This window comes from Puma concolor, chromosome A2, assembly GCF_028749965.1.
Source record: "Puma concolor isolate L17-30 chromosome A2, mPumCon1.1.hap2, whole genome shotgun sequence".
In the NCBI taxonomy this organism is placed as follows: Eukaryota; Metazoa; Chordata; class Mammalia; order Carnivora; family Felidae; genus Puma; species Puma concolor.
The window spans coordinates 23,221,646-23,241,152 of record NC_141668.1 but is presented as its reverse complement, the minus strand read 5'-3'; the positions used below and the strand labels follow the sequence as shown (position 1 = coordinate 23,241,152).

Here is a 19,507-nt window from a genome sequence, read left to right as displayed (position 1 = left end):
GCTGGAGGGAGCCGGCACTGCTTGGGCTGCCTGGCTCGCTCGCAGCCCGCGTGCGTTCGTCAGAGTTTAAGTTTACAGCCAGAAAATGAACACAGACACTGTGATTCTCTACACTTTTCTTTTCAAAGGCATAATATGTGCCTTTTAAAGGATTATCGATGAAGAAAAAAATTCCTTCCTTCTTTCCCGTACCACTGGCGCCCTTGCGTTGTGATTCAGTCGGCATTCTAAAAAAGGGGAGTTTTAGTCGCATAAATGCGAAGATCATTATTTCTGGTGCTGTACCGGCCCTTGGCTGGGAGCGGGTGCCGAGAGAGGGCTGCGGCGGGGCTCTGGCATGCCGACCACGTAGCGCTGCTGCAAAGGAAACGTGCCTGGCGCCGCGGCCATGGCCGTGGTTGAGCGAGAGAACCCAGACTTTTCCCCAAGTTTTGCCCTTTTTGCTTCCTAACCACCACCCCCCGAATTAGCTGATGAGATTGGTAGGAGGTCCAGCAGAGCTTATTGTTTCCTAGACATTCGGTTGTGTCCTTGGTGGTTACCCACAGCTCGGGACCTGCGAGGTGTGGGGCACTCGAAGACCACTGCTTTGGACGGAACCCATGCCTCGGGCGTGGTATAGACCGAGAGCAGGCACCACAGCTGGCCACCCTGAGCCCCACCACACCTGAGGTCGAGTGGCCACCTCTGGGGTTGGGGAACCTGTGGGTGGTGGTCCACGGGTAGGGGTGTATGTTCGGATTTCAGAGTCTGCCTTTTCCTGTGGCGTTAACTCGCCAGAGGAGAATTTCTGCTGCGGAACCTGGAGCTCAGAGTTGGTGGGGGGGGGGGGGGGGGGGGGGCTTGTGAAGGAGCAGCGGAGCGCTGGCGGGGTCGACAACCCTAAAGGTGCCCCCTAGAGGAGCTGCCGTGAGAGGAAAGTTCCATCCCTGCGGCGGCGGCAGGGCTGCGGGGAGGGCTGGTGGGGAGAGGCGTTGGCTGCGGCGGGAGGGGCACTGCGGCGCGGTGGGCGGACCAGGGGCGGGGCGCGGGTGGGCTCTAAAAGTCGGTGCCCACTCGCTCGGCACTGCCGCGGCAACCAGCGCCTCTCCGTCCTTCCTCTGCGGCAGCCGCGCCTCGGGCAGTGCCGCAGCGCACTCCCGGGTGGCCGCTCGCTGCTTGCCGCGGCCGGCGCCGCCCTCGCGGGCTGTAGGCTGCGCCTTGCTGCCGGCCGGCCCTGGCCTGCCGCGGGTGCTGCGGCGCCCGGTGCTCCAATCCCGTGTGCCGGGCGGCATGGGATAAGACGCGGCCATGGTGCGCCGAGATCGCCTCCGCAGGTGGGTGCGCGCGGCCGGCGCGAGGGGGTGTGGCTGGCTCAAAGCCGCAGTCCCCGAGAGGGTGCGGGCCAGCTGGTGGGGATGTGCGTGTCCGTGCCGGGGTTGCCGGACCTCGACTCCCGTGAGGGAAGACCCCACCCGGGCTGGTGGCGGGGGGCGGGGTGGCGCGCCTGCCTGTCCTCTGAGCCCTGTCTGCCTACTTGGGAGGGGATGTCACTCCTGCACGCAGTAGAATGTGCAGGGCTGGAGATCGCCCAGATTTGGTATTTCTAGACCCTGGTATCGCTCGGATGCGATTTAGGATTTCTAGACCCCAACGTTGCCATGGCGTCATTTAGGATTTGGGGACCCCGGCGTCACCCTGGCGCGATTTAAGACTTCTAGACCTCAGCGTCACCCTGGCGCAATTTAAGATTTCTAGACCGCGGCATCGCCCTAGGGCGATTCAGGGTTTTTAGACCCCGGCTTTGCCCTAAGACTCTGGGATTTTTAGACCCCGGAATCGCTCTGGCGCGATTGGCGCTCTAGGTCTTGGTATGGCTCAGATGCGATTTAGGATTTTGAAACCGGGCATTGCTCTGGCGCGATTTAGAACGTCTAGACCCTGGTGTCGCCTTGGCGTGATTTAGGATTTTTAGACCCCGGCGTCACCCTGGCGCGATTTAAGATTTCTAGGCCCCCGCATCATCTCGGCGCGATTTAGAATTTCGAGACCCTGGTATTGCTGTGGCGCAATTTGGGATTTCTAGACCCCGGTATCGTTGTGGCGCGACTTAGGATTTGAAGACCCTGGTATCGCTGTGGCGTGAGTTACTGCGTAGGTGTGACTAGAACTTGCAGTACCGTATCACCGAGGCGTAAGTATTTTTCGGATTTCAGTAATGAGAAGCCAAGCGAAAATGATTACTTGACCAAACTGTCCTAATGTTACACGTGAATTGTTTGCATTGGTTTACGCAGTAGTTCACAGTCTCAGCGCGATGCCGTAAGGTGGCAAATTTGGTGGTTTTAAACGTATTTTTTCCTCTTTATGAGACGAAGAATTCAAGGCTTGTAGAGGTTATTAATTTCCAGAAGGTTTGCTCCTGGGGTTTGCAGGATTTATACTTTTGACTCGTGGCTCATTAAGTAATGGGGATTTTGGTCAAAAAATGTTTAACCCGTTTTGGCTACTGACTGCCAGATTGTTTCCCTGCTAAAAATCCTAAAATGTTGTTAGAGGCATTTTTACGGAGGTATGAAACCAGAAAACGGCTTCCTGAAAGGTTGCCTCTTTCCTTTCTTGGAGTAAAAGAGGAGGTGTAGAGGGTGGAGGTGTCCGGGAGTGGAAAGTATACAGTCGTTGTCACCCCCCCCTCCCCCCGCCCCCCGCAGCCTTCTGCTTGCTCCTCTAGTAGCCCCTCCCTGGCTCTGTGCTGAGTCATTGCAGATATGCGTCTGCTGAAACCCCTGAATGAATGAGATGAAGCCCAGGTTGGGGCGGCTGCTGGGGGGGGGGGGGGGGGGTGGCGGTGATGAAATGTATGAGCTGAAGTACAGGACAGATGATAGCTAATGATAGCTAAACCTGATGCCTTTTGTCATCTCATTTTTCAAGGAGGTACTGGGATGTAGCCTGCCACTATTAGGGGGTGAAAATTGTGATAATAATTATCATGTTTGCGGGCACTTTTTGGAATCATAATATTAACTTGAAAGGTGCAACCAAATCATCGGGTCTGTTTTATGGACAGCTACTTTGGAGGAAGAAAAAAAAAAAAAAGACTGCCCTAAGTGATGCCTAAAAAAGAGAGATGCTGCTCAGATTTTTTGAGGGATTTTTTTTTTTTTAACCACTGTGGAACCACAGTCTTATTTATTAGTTTTAGAGTTAAAAAAAAAAAAAGTATTTTGTGAGTTGGATCAGTTTGTGATGGGTAGGGGTTGTGTCCAGTCTACAGGTAATATTGGTGGAAGGGTATGTGTACTCGCACAAAGCTGTCTCCAGCGGGGCTTTAACAGTTGGGTTCCCTAATTTGTAAGCTCTGTTTTCTTGACAACTCTTACTTTAGTTTTAGAAAGTATTTCCAATCTGGTTATTTTGAGAGCCCTTCCATTCTACTGCTAATTCTTTCCCTGGTGACTATTCGAAGTCATAAGCTAGAAACAGAGAGAACTATTTCTAATTCCCGTTTAGCACTCATCATTGTGGATAGACTGACCTGGACCTTTGAAGTCCTGGGCATGAGAAGGTTGGGTATGCAAGCCAGCCCTTTCTTTCCAGAGACCAAAGCAATTTCCAGATGTTGGGTATGAGCTCTGCCTTTTTTTTTTTTTTTTTTTTTTTTGAGGTGCGTGCAGGGTGGGAGGTAGCAGTCCTAAAAAATTAAATAAATGGGAGCTTCCTCAAGAGTCTGCTCAGTAGAGCAGAAATATAATCTCCTGCCCTGAGCTCTCAGGAGATTAGATACTGTGGGTCATGACAAAGCTGCTTATGTTGGAATACGCAGGGCACCGAGGGTCCTACGTTCACGGACGGTTTACCTGGAGCCGTTTCTCAGCACAGATCGAGAGAGCAGTACCAAGTGGGGCTTCACTGGGGTCAGAGAATTGATAAATATTAAAAAAATTAAAAACGGCTCTCTGCTTTAAGGACAGAGGATACTACGACATGCTTTTTAAAAAAATCATTAGTAAAAAACTACATCTGTGTATCTGTATATAACACTTTACTCGTGGGGGGGGGGTAGAGCTTAATATGAAGGAAATCATTACTGTTTTCTGGGGAAGCTTTGATAGAAGCCAGTGAAAAGGGGCACAATACTTCTTTTTGCTTCACATAAAAAAAAAACCTCTTCAAGTCTGGGGAAAAGCACAATGGGAAGAAGGAGAAGCACACTGAGGGATTAAAGTGGGAAGGAGAGGGGGAAGATTACGTATTAAAATAATATATTTTTTCCTAGAATGGTGAGCAGTTATGGTGACTGCGTAGCAGGCAGAGGTGTGCTTACGTTCTTCTGGGTAAACTTTCTGCCGTGCGTCATATGGAGGGCCAGGCAGTCGCTGCACGGTACAGAGTTTTCCCACCCCATCTTGCCGATTTGGGGCTTGTTGAAGCGTGTGCGGTTCGTCCGACCGCTTACCTCGGGTCTCTGGTTTTCCTACAGGATGAGGGAGTGGTGGGTGCAGGTGGGTCTGCTGGCTGTGCCCCTGCTTGCGGCCTACCTGCATATCCCACCCCCCCAGCTTTCCCCTGCCCTTCACTCCTGGAAGTCGTCAGGCAAATTTTTCACCTACAAGGGACTGCGCATCTTCTACCAAGGTAAGGCGAGGGCCGTTGGAGCCCCCCGCGTGTACCGATCCCATAGGTCCCACTGAGGTACTCATTTTGTGTCCATTGGTCTCTGTTGCCCTTCAGCGATGGCGGGGAAAAGCCCCATTTTCTGGGCAGTGTGCTTGAAGGAATGAACTCATTCCCCTCATTAACTCCATGGCAGGGAAGCTCAAAGAAAACCGCTGGGGGCGGGGGTGGGGGCGGTGGAATTAATTTCAATTTCTGTAGAACTGACTTTTCAGTATAATTTTTCTTCATAGCCTCATTTGTATTGATAGATATTGGTTTTCTCTTTTGAGCGCCCCTAGTGTCGGGTAATATAAACGGTATTCAGCAGACCTACCGTTGGTTCTGTTTCCCTCCGTCCCTGATTTCATTTTATTGTGTTCTATAAAGATGATTTGTTGCATGCATAACTAAATGCGATTTAAGCCTTATACCCTTGTATAAATTAATTTGCTGATGATAATTATTATGACTGCTACTTGTCAAGTAATTATCATATGCTAGTCATTGGATTAGGTTTTCAATCTCCATTATTTCATTTAATCTTTACAACAGTACTTGGATATAGGCGCTATTAACCCCTTTTATAGGTAAAGAAATTGTGAAACAAGATTGGGAAAGATTTCTTTTGGGCGGGGGTCAAGAGCAATAACGAAAAATGTTTGTCATAAACCGTTTTTCATTATTGCTCCTGACCTCCTCTCATTTGCTGTATTCAATTAAGTAAGTATATAATTTCCTCTATACCGGTCATTTAATTGTTTCTAGTTTTTTAATGTCTCACATAGTCAATGTTGAAGGGAAATCTTCATGTATATGTTTAACATATTTATTTTTTTCCATATATTTTCACACTATACTACTTGTAAACGGAATGATTTTATTTGCATGGATTCTCAAGAATTTTTCTTTAACTCTCAATATTTTTAATTGCTTTTGATTAAATTATTTTTGCAAACCTTCTCAAATCTCATGCCACTGGCAGTATGTATGAATGTGTCCGTTTTAAATCTAATACTTTTAACAAGACCTTTCACTGTTTAAATGTTTGACTAATTTAAAAGATGCCTGTGCATTAAAAAATGTTCATGTCTGTATTAATATTTTTTTATACTTGTTAGAACTTTTAATAGTTTGAGCAGTATGCTTTTGATACTGGATTGGGTCTCCCCTGGGGGAAATAAAAGTGCTGGACAAATAGAATAAACTAAGGTGTTCACCAGGTTGAGGAAGAGTTGCTATATTTCAGAGAATTTTTGTGAGGCCATTAATAAGGTACAAAAAACCTGTAGTGTTTATGTCGTGATTGTATACTTCTAACTGTGCAAGTTACTTTTTACTGTGAAAAACAATTTACATATTGGTAATATAAAGAAATGGGGAAATACTTTAAAAAATCTAAGTGAAATTAAGCAGATTGCCTTCAAGTATTTTCATATAAAGTGTGCTATTGACAAGTTTTTAATATACAGATGAAAAAATCATCAAATGCCTGTTTTTACGAAAAGCAGTAAGCTTGCATTTTAAAAATGAATTTATTTTTATTTCATTAATTTAGGCAGGGTTTCTTGTCCTTTATACCAGATTATGTAGATTTTAATATTTTCAAGATTATTTTTTAAGGCAGCCAGCCTAACTGATTTCTTTCCTTTTTCCCAGACTCTGTGGGTGTGGTTGGAAGTCCTGAGATAGTTGTGCTTTTGCATGGCTTTCCAACATCCAGCTATGATTGGTACAAGGTAATGAAATCAGATTTCTAGATCCTACTATATCTTTAAAAATCCAAAATCAAGGACTGTGTTATCAGGACTGCAAGGTTCTTAGCTATTTGAATTGCTTAATAAAACAGGATTAAATGTAGAACTGTTTCTCATTTACTGTAAGGGAGTAAAAAACCCTTGGGTGATCTGGAAAGGATCATTGACAAGTTAAAAATGCTCGAGTTTTTCCCTGAATGGAGATTACGAGTAAACCAAGAGGATCATCCGTGGGCCTGTGGTGGTTTCATGAGATTTTTTATCAAAGTCTGTTTGTTAAGTCAAGATGGGGATGAAGCTCTTGTACTGTAGGTTGGAAGAGCAGAGGCGCAGGATTACAAAATCCAGATCCTCTTTTTCGTTCTTGTAGATTTGGGAAGGTCTGACCCTAAGGTTTCATCGAGTGATTGCCCTTGATTTCTTGGGCTTTGGCTTCAGTGACAAACCGGTAAGCGGCATCTAGATGGGACCAGTGTTTTTTTTGGTGGAGGGGTGGTGTTGGATGACAACAGAGGGTCAGGCTGGCAGACAGATCAGCACTCATGACGTCATCCTGTATATCTGGGCTTTCTTCTCCTTAGAGACCACATCACTATTCCATATTTGAGCAGGCCAGCATTGTGGAGGCACTTTTGCGGCACCTGGGGCTCCAGAACCGCAGGATCAACCTTTTGTCTCATGACTATGGAGATATCGTTGCTCAGGAGCTGCTCTATAGGTCAGTGAGGTCGTAGACTTCAGTCCTGCTCACGGGTATCACTGGTTTAAAATGCTGGGAAAAATAAATTGTTCCTGGATTCTTTCTAGTCCTTTTCCCTCTTGGGAGTTTGTCTTTAGCTGCTGCATTGGTGTGTGTCCACTGAGTTAGATGTGTGTTTCCCTCACCCATTTCCAGGTTCAAGCAGAATCGATCTGGTCGGCTTACCATAAAGAGTCTCTGTCTGTCAAATGGAGGTAACTGCCGTGGCGGTGGGTGGAAATGAGGTGTAGCCTCAAAGGGCCACATGTAGATATCATGTCGACATCTAAACAGTAATCTCATGGTATTGCAGGCAGACGTAATTACACCAGAGGATCTTGACCTTTCTTATGCCATGAACTACGAAATCTCTAATGAGATTTACCGACTCTTTCTCAGAATGTTTTTAAACATAGAAAATAAAACAAATAGGATCACGAAAGAAACTGCTTGTATCGACAGACAGCTAATACAAAGCTGCGTTACAGTCACACGTGTTTCTTTGTAAATGCATCGCGCAGCAAGATCTGTGGGTAGGTCTAGCAACAACCCCGGTTGGTCGTGAGGAGAGCACTCGCTGCAGCAACTGCAGTGGGTTATGCAGATAGTTGTGATGAGACCACAGGCGCTTCTGATACCCTGTGGTTTGTTCCAGAAACTCTTAATCTTTCAAAAAAATGTTTATTTTTATTTATTTTGGAAAGAGAACCCCAAGCAGGCTCCGTGGTTGACAATGCAGAGCTCCATCTCACAAACAGTGAGATCATGACCTGAGCTGAAATCCAGAGTCAGATGCTCAACTGACTGAGCCACCCTAGCGCCCCCCAAAAACTCTTAATTGATGGTAATGCCAAGTTTCACTTAGAAATTACTGAACCTTTGCTTAAATCTTTTGGAGAGGGTTCTTTTTCCTTGTGTGCCATTGAGCCTGACTTGGAAGTCCATGAATATCCAGATGTCCCCTGAATACCATAAGGGCAGATTCGGACGGGAGTCTCTCCCTTTATCAGTGATGCTCATGGCTTTCTCTCATTGACTCTGGAGAAAAATGGAAAAGGAAACTCTAGGTTTTTTGGTCTCCCCCCCCCCCCCCCCCCCCCAGGGACCTACAGTTCCTGAAAAAACCACTGGTTTCTTTTGTAGCCCAAATCACTAACAATACTAGGTACTGTGAAGAATGGAAAGAAAGGCCAAGGGAAGTCAGGCTCAGTCAGCATTATGGACGATCACATACATTAGCTTTCCCCTGTTTCTCTACTCTTACAATGGGGAAAGTAATCCCAGCAGGACAGAATCTGACCTGTTAAACAGAGAATTCCCTGGAGAAGTAATTAGATGAAAGAACTAAGTTTTGTTTATTTTATCGTTTCTGGCAATAAAGGCCTCAAATGTGACAGTAAATCGGGAGATAGTCTCCGATAATGAGCCTGTGTTTGACTTAAAATTGTTGGTAAATAACTAACATGAGTCTCTTCTTCTCCTATAGGTATATTTCCTGAGACTCACCGTCCTCTCCTACTCCAAAAGGTTGGCTACTCCAGTGACAAAATTTTGAGTGTTTTTTTTTTTAACGTTTATTTATTTTTGAGACGGAGAGAGAGCATGAACGGGGGAGGGTCAGAGAGAGGGAGACACAGAATCTGAAACAGGCTCCAGGCTCTGAGCTGTCAGCACAGAGCCCGACGCGGGGCTCAAACTCACGGACCGTGAGATCATGACCTGAGCCGAAGTCGGCCATTTAACCGACTGAGCCACCCAGGCGCCCCCAAAATCTTGAGTTTTCAGGATTTATACCAACATAAATAATGCTAGGACCTTTATAAGGGCCATACCTGCTGTAATGGGCTGTAGTTAAAATGCTCTCCTCAGGAATTTACATTAATAAAGTTAGTTTTTTCCTTCTGTATCCGCAGATACAGCAATGGAAGCAGTTTCTAGGTAAAGCCTCCTTTCTGAGAAGAAGAGATCAACAAATACTTGGAGAAATACAGCTATCTAGAGATTTGTATCATTAGCATGTTGTCTGAACAGATCAGATCCTAAAGTTGAATACATCAGTTAGAAATCTTAGGGATTTAGTGAAGCGTAGAAAGGTAATCTTAAAGGGAACCACAAATAGGTCTGCCTTCCGTGAGAGAGCAGGTAGGCAAAACAAGAAGCGAAAAGCCAGTAAGGAAATGTTTCAGTAGAAGGACATTTGGCTTAAGTCCTTTTTAAATTCCTAATATGAAACTTCTGTCCTGGTTAGTGGTTTTCTTTCTCTAAATTCCTGATTTTTACCTCTTTACCTACAGCTCCTCAAAGATGGAGGCGTGCTGTCACCCATCCTGACACGATTGATGAACTTCTTTGTATTCTCCCGAGGGTAAGTCATTATTGATTCGCTATAGCCTGGGAACAATGTAGTGAAAAGTTGCCATTAAAATTCTGGGCCAGGGTTTGATATTTTAAAACACAGATGTTGGCCATTTGCCAGGGAAGTGGTAGAAGGAATTCACAAATCAGTTAAGGGTCAGACTCTGTGACCTGTGAGGTTCCAGTCATATTTAACATTCTGGATTCTTTAACATTGACCTGTGTCTTTCTGCTCTTTCGGGCTCTTTCAGTCTCACCCCAGTCTTTGGGCCGTACACCCGCCCCTCTGAGAGTGAGCTGTGGGACATGTGGGCAGGGATCCGCAACAATGACGGAAACTTAGTCATCGACAGGTAAGAAATAACACTTTCTTTTGGTTTCCAGAGAAGCTCTGTTTTTGGAAAGTGGGGAAAGCTGTAGGATTCCTCGTTCTGTTCCTTGCTAGCTTGTTCCCTCTCACGAGGGGGTCCGTTATGGTCTGTGAGGCAAACGAGAAAGTCCTGCGCTGAGAAGAAAGAAGTGGAGAATAGTGAGCCCTGAGCAGAAGCCATGTGGTACAGAGTTTAGATAAACAGCTGCACATTCTAATGCTAAATCAGTAACTGGCCAATTGAGTTTAGCAAATCCTACTTTGGGCTTTTTGTTAATATTAAAATGCTTCAAAATGTCTAATCATAGTTGTGAAAGGAGCCTAGTACCTCTCAAAGTACAAGTCTCTTCCTTTTTCGTATCTTTTCCATTGCAGCCGGGACTGAGAGGGAGAGCTCTCTGTCTTGTACAAAGCATCCTCAGGCCGCGGTTCAAGTGAGAATGTCGCGGCTTTCATTTTAGGATGCCTTTGCATTCCTGTAACAGTAAAGATTTCTTGTCCTACTCTTGCTGACTTATCTGTCCTGTAGTCTCTTACAGTACATCAACCAGAGGAAGAAGTTTAGAAGACGCTGGGTGGGAGCTCTTGCTTCTGTAACTATTCCCAGTGAGTATTTCTGTATTACGTTTTGATAGGAATACTGAGGGACTATGGAGCTAAAATAATTGCCAGATTTAGCAAATACAAATACAAGAGACCCAGCTAAATTTGAATTTCATATAAACGGCAAGTACTTTTTTAGAATAAGTATGTGCTTTGCAGTATTTTGACATCTTTATACCCCCCCCCCCCCCCCCAAATCATCATTTCTTACCTGAAGTTACATTTAACTGGGCATCTCTTATTTAATCTGGCAGGCCCTACTCCCAGCATCTGGACACCAGTGACACGAGTTGTAGAGTGAAGTGTGGAAAACAGGGCGATGCCACTGCAGAGGTAGTTGGGGTCACTGTCAGGAGTGGGAGTTGGGCCGGCTCTCGTGCTGGGCCTTGTCAGCGGCTGCCACGTTAAATGCTGAAGTGCCGCAACAGAAGGCGGTTTAGATACTAATGGAGAGGCTGGAGGTGTTTTGTGCTCACGTGTCTGTTCGTTCTTATAGATTTAAAAAGAAAAAACTCAGTGCAGTGTCTCATCCATAGTAGCTGGTGCCCAAGATTTAAAACGTCAGCGGTCAGTTATAACTGAAGAGAGACCTAAATAATGATGGTATCCTGGATTCATAGGAAGAGAACATGCACAGTGTGGCTTAGTCCCCTTGGTCCAGGCACAGAAGAGCTGGAGGAGGGACTGAATGGCTGTGTACAGGAGAACTGTCCCAAATGGACTGTTAGGCTTATTCCCAGGAGCTCCTTATAACCTACTCATTAAAAGAAGCTAGATTTTCTAAGCATAAAATTAAAAAAAAAAAATTGTTTTAACATTTATTTTTGAGAGAGAGGGAGGGAGAGCCTGCGCGGGAGAGGGCCAGAAAAAGGGTTGGAAGCAGGCTCTACGCAGAGCCCGACACGGGGCTCAAACTCACAAACCAAGCCGAAGTCAAGAGTCGGCCGCTTAACTGACTGAGCCACCCAGGCACCCCTAAGCATAAAAAATTTTTTAAAAAGATATTTAGAAACAAAAAATAAACAAGTGGGACCTTCATCAAACTAAAAAAGCTCTGTATAGGTAAAGAAACCATCAACAAATGGGAAAAATGTTTGCAAACCATGTATCTGACAAGAGGTTAACATCCAAAATGAATGAAGAATGTGTATACTCAATAGCAAAGAAACAAGCCAATTAAAAACTGGGCAAAGGACGCGAATAGATACTTCTGCAAAGAAGGTATAGGAAAGGCCAACAGGTACATGAAAAGAGTTCAACATCACTAGTCATTAGGAAAATGCAAATTAAAACCAGAATGAGATATCACCTCACACCTGTTAGAATGGCCATCAGCAAAAAGACAAGAGACAGTAAGTGTTGGGGTGGATTTGGAAGCAAGGGAGCCCTTGTGCAGTGGTGGTGGGATTGTAGATGGGGACGGCCATGGTGGAAAATAGTATGGAGGCTCCTCAAAAAAATGAAAATAGAACCACCCTATGATCTGGCAACTCCACTCCTGGGAATACATCCAGAGGAAATGAAAACACTTAACTTGAAAAGGTTTCTGCACCCCTGTGTTCATCGCTGCGTTGTTTATGATAGCCAAGACATGGAAACAGCCTGCATGTCCATCTATCAATGAATGGATAAAAAAGTTGTGATATATATGTATGTATACAGTGGGCACTATTCAGCCATAAGGCAATCTTCCTATTTGTGACGACGTGGATGAACCTACAAGGCATTATGCTAAATGAGAGAAGTCAGACAGACAGATATTGTATGATCTCACTTACCGGAGATCATACTGTGGAATTTAAAAAAACTCCCCCAAACTCAGAGGACAAGAGATTGGATCCGTGGTTACCAGAGGTGGGGTGAGGGAGAAGCTGGAGGAAAGTAGTCAAAATGTACAGACTTCCACTTACGAGTAAGTACTAGGGATGTAACGTACAACATAATGACTATAGCCAACAAGAAAGTTGTTGAGAGAGTAGATCCTAAGAGTTCTCATCACAAGAATTTTTTTTTCTTTTTCATCGTATCTATACGAGGTAGATGTTAATTTGTCTCAGTAATCATTTCACAAAATGCATACACCAAATCGTCATGCTGTATGCTTTAAACTTAAATAGTGACGTATGTCCGTTATTTCTCGATGAAGACTGGAAAAACAATTTCTTTTAAAGGGTAGGAGAATACATTTGAGACCTTTAGTAATTCATTCCTCTTCTCTTTCCTAGTTCATTTTATCTATGGGCCACTGGATCCCGTAAACCCCTATCCAGAGTTTTTGGAGCTGTACAGGTGAGTCTCCCTCAGGGGTCTTTGTTTTGTTCCTGGTGACAGTGGTGAACAGGATAGCCACTGTCTCTGCCCTCACTGGCTGTTCATCTAGGAAACACATAAAAAGATGAATTGGGGAATCTTATTTTCGTAAATGGAAAGATGAAAAAATTCAGGTTTACGTTGTCTTGATTTACATGGCCTGTTTTCACTGTCATGGCTACCACATACTCCTAGGTGTACAGGTAAGAAAAAGCTGTCATGTGAACCAAGGAACGGAAGTAGATCTGTTTTAAATGTTTGCTTTAGTCTGACTGTAAAACTCCTCGACCTCAGCTGAGCAGACTGTAAGGAGAGCTTGAGAAGAGATCACTGTGGAAAAGTGCCTTCTCCTTGGTTGTTATTTTCTCTAGGTGCTTAACTTACTCAGAAGGTGTTGGAATACGAAATCTTGATTATGTCACATGAGACTGTCCCATACCTTCACACGGCCTAGCAGAAACAACCCAGTAGTAAATAGTGTACATTTAATTCTAAACAGAATGCCCTCCCCCCCGCCCCGCCCCATCTCATCTCCTCTCCTGCCAGGGTTAAGGAAGGCCTTTTGTTATCTTTACTTGGACGGTTAGTTTCTGAATGGCCCACTCGTTTGATGCCTCATGCTTCTCTAAGGAGCTGGAAGTCCTCCTGCCTGGGCAGGTGTTGCAAAGTGTTATATTTTCAAGTTGTTGTCTGTTGGGTTATGAACAGTTAAGAACTAGTCTGCTTATGTCATAAATGGAATTGGCAGGTTTACCCGCCTAAGGTACAATTCCAAAGTAGAAGGTGAATAAGCTCTTTGTTGGTTCCTTCCAGTGTGGTATGTCCGTAAGGGCATTTACTGGGGCTGCCCACTGGCTTGCATCCCTCCCCTCCCTCCAGCCTCAAGTTCACCTACATGCTGTTCTCTTCCACTAGGAAAACGCTGCCGCGGTCCACAGTGTCGATTCTGGATGACCACATTAGCCACTATCCACAGCTAGAGGATCCCATGGGCTTCTTGAATGCATATATGGGCTTCATCAACTCCTTCTGAGCTGGAAAGAGTAGCTTCCCTGTATTACCTCCCCTACTCCCTTACCTGTTGTGTATTCCACTTAGAAAGAAATGCCCAAAAGAGGTCCTGGCCACCACACGCTATTCTCTCACAAAAGTCCACCTGACTCACTTGTGATCAGCATATAGTTAAAAAGCCCACGGAGGCTCTGGCTAAGGATGGCCCGAACAGTCCACCTCCCATTCTTCTAACATCTGAGCGAGTGTATGGACTTGCCTTTGTCTTTGTGCTATCAGAAAATTCTGATGAGCATGACTACTCACAGATTCAGAAAGACAGACGTTTTGAAAGTCTTTCTGACAGTTCTGTGGACTTTTCTGGAATATTTAGAAATGCTAATTTCTGGCCCATCCTCGATTGGAATCCTATGGTAAAGAATGAGGAGAGGGGGTCTCCTTACCTGTCCTCAAATGGCCGTAAGGGCACACGCTTTCATAACTTCTCTAAGCAACACGGCTTAGTGAGAGTGAGTCTCCCTTGTCATAACTTTGGATTTCGTTCCATCAGCTGCTTTTAATTATAGGCATTTTGTTGACCTAGGTTTTGGTTTGAATATGCAGTATTCTAAGTATACTTTAATACTATGATTTACCTGCACGTATTATACGTATTTTATAAGAATACTAAACCAGCAGATACTCTGGCAGAGTAGTGAACCTTATTCGACAGGTTTCATTTCTGAGTAAATTGAATTAAACCCAGACTATTTACAGAATTTCCTAAAATCACAGGATGTTAAGGACCAGTAGCATCCTTGCCAGAGATTTACTGTTATTAGCTAATTCTAACAGCAAATAACAGTCTGACTCTTCATACCTCAGTGCTTAGAAGCATGTCCCTCCTGAGCTGGAGGGGAGGGGATCGTTGTATAGTCCAAGTTACCGTGCTGAATGTACATGGATTCCTTTTATGACGATTACTTAACTTCTCGTTGGTTGTCCTAGAGAAGCTTCCTCTCGTAGCTCAGTAATTCCTGTACTTTGTAGACAGGAAAGTTCTGAAACTTTAAGAACAAATTCTGAAAGGCCTATGCGCAAATGGTGCTGAATACGTTTTTTTTAAGCCACAGCTTCACTGTCTTAGTCAAAACAGGATGATTGAGTGATTATTTTAAATTTTTTTTTTATTAGCAACTTGAAGTATAACGACTGAAACTGGAATAAGTGTTTATTTTCTATTAATAAAAATGAATTTTGACAAAAGTGGACTCCGGCTTCCCCTCCCCCACCACCCCTCTGGGATAAAAGCTTTCCAACATTGTCAGGAGCTTTCAGACACACATTAGATTAAAGAATGTGATGAAGTTAAGCAGCTGGGGTACAGGATAGTATTTGATTTGCAACATCACCCAAAGCTGTACTATCATACCAAAGTTGACCAAGTGTTAATTTAAAAAAAAAAAAAAAAGAAAAGAAAAGAAAAAAAATTTACATGCACAAGAACAAATAGTTGCTTGATCTGCTGGCTCAGGGCCAAATGTTTAATTTGCTTCTCCAAAGAACATTAATCCTTAAAAGTCAAATTCCGGGAAATTCATGCCACTAGTCTAAAAGCCCACTGACAGTGAACTGTGCCATCAACTTCATCTTGCCCAGTGACAATTTATCCAACAGAAGCCAAGATAACATCTACAGGTGTTCCCTCTTTGCTTCTGACAGTCACCTGCATGGTCACTCCGTCTGCTAAGGCCAGCCTGGACCTCACCAATAAATCATAGCCACCTCTGTATACACCTGAGAGAAAAAAGCAAGGAAAACTGACTTAAGACCTCACAAGAAGCTCTGAATAATGAACTATATCGTGCTCTGCTTGCATTTCCTATTAGTTTAGTTTAGCTTTTCTAGAGATTTGTGTTTACGGTGAGAATTGAATCTTGTGGACAAATTCTAAGCAATCTTTTATATTTCCGTGATACCAGGCACATAGGAGGTACTCAATAATACTGATTTGGAGTACTCAAAGGTGGGGAAGTGGTAGCATTGGTATGTGCGGGAGAGATTTACGTGTTTTAGGCCAAATTTACTTCTTCAGAGAACAACGTTAAGGATACGCAAATAATTAAACAGCTAAAACAAATTATTCATATGAACAGGCCTTCAAATTATAACCCATAACGGGATAACGGAACCGTAGCAGGGCACGAGATGCCCCTGCACACCCCCTCCTATTTTGCAACCGTACAAAGGGAGACTCTGATGGAGGTTTCTTACCTGCCAGATAGAGGGAATGGGAGTTCTTGTTCTCAGGCACCTTGTCTGACCTCTCACATGGCTGCATGCCCAGAAACGTGATGATGTTGTTGACAGCTTCTGTGTTGAGAAGATACAAGAGGGTCAGGAAGGCTCAGCCTGGGGGTCTGCCCCTGCACGTGCTGGGGATGGAAGGGGTGCCCCGTGGAGGGAGGCTACCAGACTAGAACCCGGTTGATTCCATTAGATGATGCAGACGGGATCCTGGCCTTGGCAGTGAAACAGGTTATGAGATATTTAAAGAGTTACTGTGGAATAATAAGTAAGCCTATTAGGTTTTAGACTGCAATACACCGAGAGCAAAATTGTTCTCACCTTGGAGAGTTTTGGTAGAACTGAGGGCAAAGGTCTCCTCTTTCTCAAAGGTGTCTCCCACCTCTTCCCAGGCAGCAGCAAAGTTAGGCTTCAGGACTTTCTGAATATGGTCAGACACAGTCACTTCGAGATCTTCCAGCTAGTAGGTAACAAGCAGGGGTCAGTAAATGAAGGCCCTCCGGTACACAGCCCAGACCGAAGGGACTAATTAGCATGCTTTTATCATTCCGCGTTATATCCTTTGCAGGAGCCTAGGATAAACTCTACCACTAAAGTAGTTTAAGTTCCGTGGTCTGGATGAATCTACCCGCATATGCCTTCGCAAAGGAAAGCAAGAAAACAGGTCACCTGGCGGGAGCTGTATTCCGAGCCACGCCTATAGCCCCGGGGTACAAAGAAGTCAGGTTGCCACACGGACCTTCCGAACTTCACGTTCGCCAGCAGGTCGATACTTTTTAAATTTTTCCCTACATTCTCTGAGGGCTTTTCATTTCATGCTGTGGCAACATTATAAGCAAACTAAAAGCTGCCCGAACAAAAACAGAAAAACCCAATCCTTCCCGTAAAACTCCTTGATCTCCAGGCAAATCGCGTAAACGTTTTCATCTCTTAATCGCCCCTATTTTTAAAGACCTAACAAAGTGAGTTTTGTTTTAATCAGTCACTAAGGGGTAAATCGGAATTCTCTTTGGCAAGATACACTCCTGTCACAGAGGAGGACTGGCCCAGGTCCTCCTCGGTTGTGACGTGTTTGAGAATAAAAGCCCGTAGGTTCATGTCAGGTGCCGCCAGCAACATGTTCTCTGCAGGCAGAGGTCACTGGGTGGTGCGAGGGTGTCAGAGTGAATCTCTGTGCCGGGAAGACTCACCACGTACTCATCATCATACCCCTCCTCAGCTGGAACCCCGGTGTCAGGGTCGCAGTCCCGGACTGTAAACTTCATGGTGCAGCTAAAGGTGCCTGCAGCTGGGGTGAAAGAGAAGGCAAGCCTGTGTCAGGGGCAGTGCAAGCCCAGGGCCTCCGTCTGTAACTCCGCACCGTCCGCACGCAGCGCCGTGTTCTGTATCGTGACGGGTGGTGGCCCCCAAAGCAGCCTGCGGCCTGGGCAAAAGGCAGTCTCACAAAATGACTTTAAAAACCATTCCCCGCCATACATAGACCACACCTTTCCTGTCGAAAAGTACAGAAAAGACGACCTGGACAAAAATGTTTTCTTATCTGTATAAAGAAAGCGGCAGGGGGGATAACTGGGGACTTTTTTTTGCCAGGCCTGTCAAAAGGGTCTACAAGTTGAAAAATGTGAGAACCGTTACTTTTAGGAGCTGACAAAGCAAAAAAAAAAAAAAAAAAAAAAGCAAAAAGCACACAGGTCATTGAATTAACACTAAGTACACCAGAGTCTCTCAATATTGTATCTTTAGACTGTGGACCAACAGGGGGTCTGTAGGACACCAGAATGAACTTGCTTTAGGTCAACTTTCAACCTACAGTATAGGTCAGTAATGAGGTTCCAGTACTGGCAAAGTCAGTGTCTTAAAACGGAAAAACAAGTGGGCCATTATATGTTTGGGGATGACTCGTAAATTCAGAAAGAAATGGAGGTAGGGGGACACATTTTTGGAAAGGGAAGTCTTCGTAAAGAAGATGGGACTTTCTGAACTGTTGGAAGAGGGGGTGATTTATTAAGTATGGATGAAAAGGCATTTGAGGATTTAATCCATGGTTTGAAAAAGGCTTACAGGTACAAAAAATACTAGAAATTGGGGAGTGAGAGTTATTTGGGGGATAGGAAGGGCAGGAAAGAACAGACTCAGATGGAAAGACCATCTGTGACAATCTGGGTAATGGGACTTTGACCTCTCTGCTCAGTCTTTAAACTCCCTCTTTCCCGCCAAGTATGTAGTAAATGCCAATACGTGTTGACATTCCACATAAAGGTGTAAACAAGCATGTCAGATTGGAGTCATGACCTCTTTCTCCAAGAGTGGATTGGCTAGGAGTTAACTAGATGTGTGTGTGTGTGTGTGTGTGTGAGAGAGAGAGAGAGAGAGAGAGAGAGAGAGGGAGGGACAGGTCTCCTTACATGCCTGTGACGCTGCAACTCAGTGCCCGTAGGTTCTTTGAGTTTTAACGGGGCTGTGTGGGAGTGCAGGATTAACAGCTTGGGGAAATCAAGAATTTGAAGGGATGTGACAGTTTTAATAGGATCTCCGAGGCTGCAAAAGAGTTGGGCAAGCAAAGGAAGACACAGACAAAAGGCCAGAAAGGCCATGGGGCAGTTGGCAATGGTAAGAGATACGCTAATGCCTAGGTGCTGGAGGAGAATTTGTTTAGGAACTTGTTTGAAATACCATGTATTTCAAATGAAGGAGACCAGATATTTTCCAACAGGCTCTGGTGAGCTGAGGCAGTCAAGAGATTGGAATGTTAGAAATAACTAAAGCCAGTGGTGGGAATCCTGTGAAGAACAGGTCTGAATTCAGAGAGCGTGCTGAAAACAGATGATGGCAGCGGGCTGACCCACAGAGAAGAGTGTACCTATCAAGACCACAGAATTATTTCAGTGCAATAGGGGATTGATCAAAGAATGATCGTGGTTAAATCAAGGTAGGGTTTTCTGCAGGACAAAGGGAAGGAGGAAGCAAGTGGAAGCTAACACAGACCTAGAATGGGTCAGTTGAAGTATTTAGAAAAAAAGAAAGGAGAGATGGGATTGTGGTAGGGACAAAGGTCGTGATCAAATAAGAATGGAGAGGCAGGGTGGACATTGAGTAACACAGGATTGTATGAACCCCAGTTTGGTTCTGCTTAAGCAGGGAGGCCACAGGCAAATGAACAGAAGTAAGGAAACCATCAGGAACAAGGGTATAATCACAGCCTGGGGCAAACTGGTTGGATTTTATGTACAAGTAAAGACCTAAGACACTTAAGTAAGAGACACAGAGAAACAGATTAAGGAAGCAAATAAGAATGGTATTAGTAGAATGTTTCTGAAACTTCTGTGACAAAATTTTAATTAAATCATTTGGTTGATAACAAGGAGAGGTTACAGGGCATCCAAGGTGAACTCCATCCAGTAAAACCACTGGTAGCAATCTATTAATGTTAGCAGAAAGGAC

General features: G+C 44.7%; 2 protein-coding genes and 1 long non-coding RNA gene across 7 annotated transcripts in view; 1 reads left to right on the top strand and 2 right to left on the bottom strand.

Annotated features, from left to right (window-relative positions):
* The first annotated feature begins 1,065 nt into the window (after positions 1–1,065).
* Positions 1,066–17,749, top strand: MEST (mesoderm specific transcript). 4 transcript variants are annotated; one of them, XM_086690020.1, is made up of 13 exons: positions 1,069–1,316; positions 4,259–4,365; positions 4,463–4,617; positions 6,295–6,374; positions 6,763–6,840; positions 6,974–7,110; positions 7,288–7,346; positions 8,618–8,658; positions 9,426–9,496; positions 9,738–9,839; positions 10,386–10,462; positions 12,685–12,748; positions 13,685–17,749. In XM_086690020.1, exons 2-13 carry the CDS (start codon positions 4,340–4,342, stop codon positions 13,800–13,802), a joined length of 1,008 nt encoding a protein of 335 aa, XP_086546146.1. In that variant the 5' UTR covers positions 1,069–1,316; positions 4,259–4,339; the 3' UTR covers positions 13,803–17,749. The 4 variants fall into 4 exon arrangements, with proteins under 4 accessions (XP_086546152.1, XP_086546146.1, XP_025785370.1 ...); XM_086690014.1 differs by lacking the exon at positions 1,069–1,316 and adding an exon at positions 3,657–3,896; XM_025929585.2 differs by lacking the exon at positions 4,259–4,365.
* LOC147583058 (uncharacterized) lies at positions 9,833–11,661 on the bottom strand. Of its 2 annotated transcripts, XR_015244945.1 has the most exons (3): positions 10,671–11,661; positions 10,185–10,332; positions 9,833–9,991 (listed from the first exon to the last, which is right to left on the bottom strand). It is a non-coding gene; the product is annotated as an uncharacterized LOC147583058 (long non-coding RNA). The 2 variants fall into 2 exon arrangements; XR_015244944.1 differs by having other exon boundaries at positions 10,185–11,661.
* The window catches only part of COPG2 (coat protein complex I subunit gamma 2), a 116,495-nt gene continuing 112,260 nt past the window's right edge, over positions 15,273–19,507 (bottom strand). Inside the window, exons 21-24 of the mRNA XM_086689996.1 lie at positions 17,257–17,354; positions 16,388–16,526; positions 16,034–16,132; positions 15,273–15,556 (exon numbers count right to left, since the gene is read on the bottom strand). Coding sequence (XP_086546122.1) covers positions 15,426–15,556; positions 16,034–16,132; positions 16,388–16,526; positions 17,257–17,354 — 467 coding nt within the window. The 3' untranslated portion in view covers positions 15,273–15,425. The remainder of the gene's footprint in view (positions 15,557–16,033; positions 16,133–16,387; positions 16,527–17,256; positions 17,355–19,507) is intronic.